Genomic DNA, 4,347 nt, shown 5'->3' on the forward strand with positions numbered 1-4,347 from the left:
GTTGTTTTATGGACTTGCGATGTACGGAAACTGAATGAAATTGAACTGGAAGTTATCTAAAACTGATAAATTTAATATCTTACATGTTTTTCGTTCTATGTTTCATAAAAAATAGGTCTGATAAAGAGATGGAATCTTCAGAAATAATGGATGATGGCATCTACAAATGGTATCAAGGTCAAGTGACCTTGACCTCTGACCTTAAAAATAAGCATGGTATAACTTTAGAACTGAGACTGATAGAGACATGGAATCTTCAGAAATGATAAAAAGGTGTAGTGACCTACAAACTAGTATCCCCATTGACCTTGACCTTTGACATTTATTATAAAAACTTGTATAACTTTAGAACCAGGACTGATAGAGACATGGGATCATCAAAAATGATAAGAGAATGCTGGGACCTACAAACTAGGATCAAGGTCAAGTGACACCAGTTTTTCTGAAGAACAAACAGGGATTTTTTTTTAGAATTTCAAATCAAAGCCTTTGTGATCTAGATTCTTCTTCTTCCGTTCTTGACACACTGATTTTGACTGCGGATAACTCCGTTTACCTGATCAGGATATAGGGCTCACGGCGGGTGTGACTGGTCAACAAGGGATGCTTACTCCTCCTAGGCACCTGATCCCACCTCTGGTGTGTCCAGGGGTCCGTGCTTGCCCAACTATCTATTTTGTATTGCTTATAGGAGTTATGAGATTGATCACTGTTCGTTATCTTCACCTTACATTTATTAAATGAAGTAAATATTGGCATGGATTTTATCAAGAGAGAAAAATAGAAGTACTCAGAAAAAGCCACTTTTATACAGCCAATACTTCGATTGGGAGACTTTATAATCGATAGATTATAATCTTATCTTGTTATTCATAACCTTAGTCAAGTCATCACAGGTAGTTATTCATAATCTTAGTCAAGTCATCACAGGTAGTTATTTATAACCTTAATCATGTCATCACAGGTAGTTATTTATAGCCTTAATCATGTCATTACAGGTAGTTATTTATAACTTTAATCAAATCATCACAGGTAGTTATTTATAGCCTTAATCATGTCATTACAGGTAGTTATTTATAACCTTAATCATGTCATTACAGGTAGTTATTTATAACCTTAATCAAATCATCACAGGTAGTTATTTATAACCTTAATCATGTCATCACAGGTAGTTATTTATAACCTTAATCAAATCATCACAGGTAGTTATTTATAACCTTAATCAAATCATCACAGGTAGTTATTTATAACCTTAATCATATCATTACAGGTAGTTATTTATAACCTTAATCATGTTATTACAAGTAGTTATTTATAACCTTAATCATGTCATCACAGGTAGTTATTTATAACCTTAATCAAATCATCACAGGTAGTTATTTATAACCTTAATCATATCATTACAGGTAGTTATTTATAACCTTAATCATGTCATTACAGGTAGTTATTTATAACCTTAATCATGTCATTACAAGTAGTTATTTATAACCTTAATCATGTCATTACAGGTAGTTATTTATAACCTTAATCATGTCATTACAGGTAGTTATTTATAACCTTAATCATGTCATTACAGGTAGTTATTTATAACCTTAATCATGTCATTACAGGTAGTTATTTATAACCTTAATCAAATCATCACAGGTAGTTATTTATAACCTTAATCATGTCATTACAGGTAGTTATTTATAACCTTAATCATGTCATTACAGGTAGTTATTTATAACCTTAATCAAATCATCACAGGTAGTTATTTATAACCTTAATCAAATCATCACATCATCACAGGTAGTTATTTATAACCTTAATCAAATCATCACAGGTAGTTATTTATAACCTTAATCATGTCATTACAGGTAGTTATTTATAACCTTAATCAAATCATCACAGGTAGTTATTTATAACCTTAATCAAATCATCACAGGTAGTTATTTATAACCTTAATCAAATCATCACAGGTTGTTAGTCACTTAAATCATCACTTATATATTATCATAAAGTTATTTATTACTTTTGTCAAGTCATCATAGGTGCAGTTACTTATATGGGAGCTTAAATTAAGCCTTAATCAAGTTTTATAGGTACTGTTACTCTCTCTCAGATCATGCATGCTTTACATACAGTATATTACTTCCTGATATTTTAGAACTATTCATGCATTTCATCCTTTGAAAGAATAAATCCATATGTAAATGTTTTGTAGCCCAAACCTCTGCAGAGAGGATCAGCTCAGTTTTCTCTGAAGGACCTGGACAAGATTGATGAGTTAAATAAACTGAACGAAGATCTAAACCCCAACAAACCTAAATGATAGGACAAATTTAAAGTAATTTAAGATCTTTGTGATTTTTATATTAATTGTATGCAAATTATTTATAGTGACTACAAAGCAATGTGATAAAATAAAGAAGATGAACACTTTTAATAGTTTTTTTTTATTGTCCCCCACCGCAACGCAGAAGGGGACATAGAAATACCGGTGTCCGTCCGTCCGTCCGTCCCACTTCACTTTGTGAAAGCAACTCCTCAGAAACTGCTCAACGGATTTTGTTCATATTAAGTAGGATTGTTAGTCACCATGTGTAGTTGATCATATTTCGCTGCCATTTTGATTTGACAATTTTTACAGGAGTTATGGGACTTTGTTGAATTTGTACATGCTACACTATAGGAACACTTTGTGGACGCAACTTTTCCAAAACATCTCCTCAGCGGATTTTGTTCATAATTTGTAGGATTATTAGTCACCATGTGTAATTCATCATATTATGCCTTCCTGCTCTACCTCACCATGCATTTAGTTTTTCTTACATGTGTGTGGTTCTTGAGAAGAAGATTTTTGAAAATTGGTCAATTTTGGGCAGTTTTTGCGCCTCCCCTAAGGCCCCAGGGGTGCTGGAGTCCTGAAATTTACAATTTATGTCCCCCTTGTCCCAATGATGCTTCATACTAAATTTGAAAAGAATTGGACCGGTAGTTATTAAGAAGTTAAAAATGTTCAATTGTTAACGCACAACGGAGGACGAATTAATTAATTATGGAAAGTCAATCAGGCTTTGTACAACAAATATTGATATTGCATAGATCTGAGTATCAAAGAGTGTATGTTGCCGATAGTTTGAATGTAGATACATGTATTTTCATAAAGATACATTTTAGAGATATAGTTTACGGAATTACTGAGAAAGTATAAAACATACGAAATTATATATAAATTCATAAAAAGCATTTTGTGGAAAACAAAGAGTAAGCCCACTTACAATGTATCAGAATAAATCTTTATGTTCAACAATATTCTGCAGTCATAATTGTATCGATATCTTGAATTAACAATAGGCCTTGACGGTCACCTGAGCCCATGCATGGACCTGTTTGAAAGGCGCTTATATGCACAATCCCCCAAAGCCTTTACAATTGAAACATTTGATAGACTACATTATATAACATCTTTACAAAAGCATTCAGTGTTCAATATCTCAATATATTTTGACAGATTAATAGACAGAATTTCAGACACCACCATCCCCCTCCAGCAAAGTCTTTCCCCAAAAGTATTACTCGGGTAGGCAGCATCTTGATCACTTCATCTTTTTATTTATCTAGTTTTCATATAACATCAAAAGAACTAGACATAAGGTTTTAAGCAATATAAACATTAACTCCCTTTGACCATTTACCCCCCCCCCCCCCCCATCCTGAAACTCTGCAACCTGGTTAACAAACAATTTCGTTAGATCATAAAATTATTTATAATTTTGTTTGAAGTTTCCTTGCCCATCATTAATATATGCTCAGTTTGTTTGTTATTTGCCTAGTAGTAGAGAAGATTTTTAAGGAATTGTCACTATATGACTTTTATGGCCATGCCCTAACACAGGAACCCCTGTCCGAGGGGTCATGAAATTTACAATTTTGGTAGAGACTTTCTGGCTCATCATTACTATATATTCAGTTAGTCTGCTATATGCCTAGGAGTAGAGAAGATTTTTAAAGAATTGCATGAATTTTACAGTTTTTACCCCAACATTAAGGCCCATGGGGATGGTGGGTCATGAAATTTACATTTTCTGGTTCCCTTCTCCTACAGATGTTACATATCAAATTGGGTAAAGATTGGTCCAGTAATTTTTGAGAAGTTGTTAACGATGGACAATGGACGACGACTGACGCAGACCAATAGCAATAGGTCACCTGAGTGACCCAGGTGACCTAAAAATTGTTTATTATAAATGGTATTTATAAGATGTTATACTGAGTTCATTTAAGACTTTAAACTGTATTAGAGAACAGTTACGTAATTTATGTTCCAAAAACGGCTCCTCAAGTAGCAAGGTATTAGCATTTTAC

At 33.1% G+C, this 4,347-nt stretch overlaps 1 protein-coding gene across 4 annotated transcripts in view; it reads left to right on the forward strand.

The window, feature by feature from the left end:
* Positions 1 to 2,421, forward strand: part of LOC125649740 (arginine-hydroxylase NDUFAF5, mitochondrial-like) — a 55,816-nt gene extending 53,395 nt beyond the window's left edge. For all 4 annotated transcript variants that reach the window (XM_048877463.2, XM_048877464.2, XM_056165029.1 and 1 more), the window contains one exon: positions 2,204 to 2,421. In XM_048877463.2, coding sequence (XP_048733420.1) covers positions 2,204 to 2,311 — 108 coding nt within the window. In that variant the 3' untranslated portion in view covers positions 2,312 to 2,421. The remainder of the gene's footprint in view (positions 1 to 2,203) is intronic.
* Positions 2,422 to 4,347: the final 1,926 nt, after the last annotated feature.

The sequence above is a fragment of the Ostrea edulis genome, chromosome 5 (assembly GCF_947568905.1).
Source record: "Ostrea edulis chromosome 5, xbOstEdul1.1, whole genome shotgun sequence".
Taxonomy (NCBI): Eukaryota; Metazoa; Mollusca; class Bivalvia; order Ostreida; family Ostreidae; genus Ostrea; species Ostrea edulis.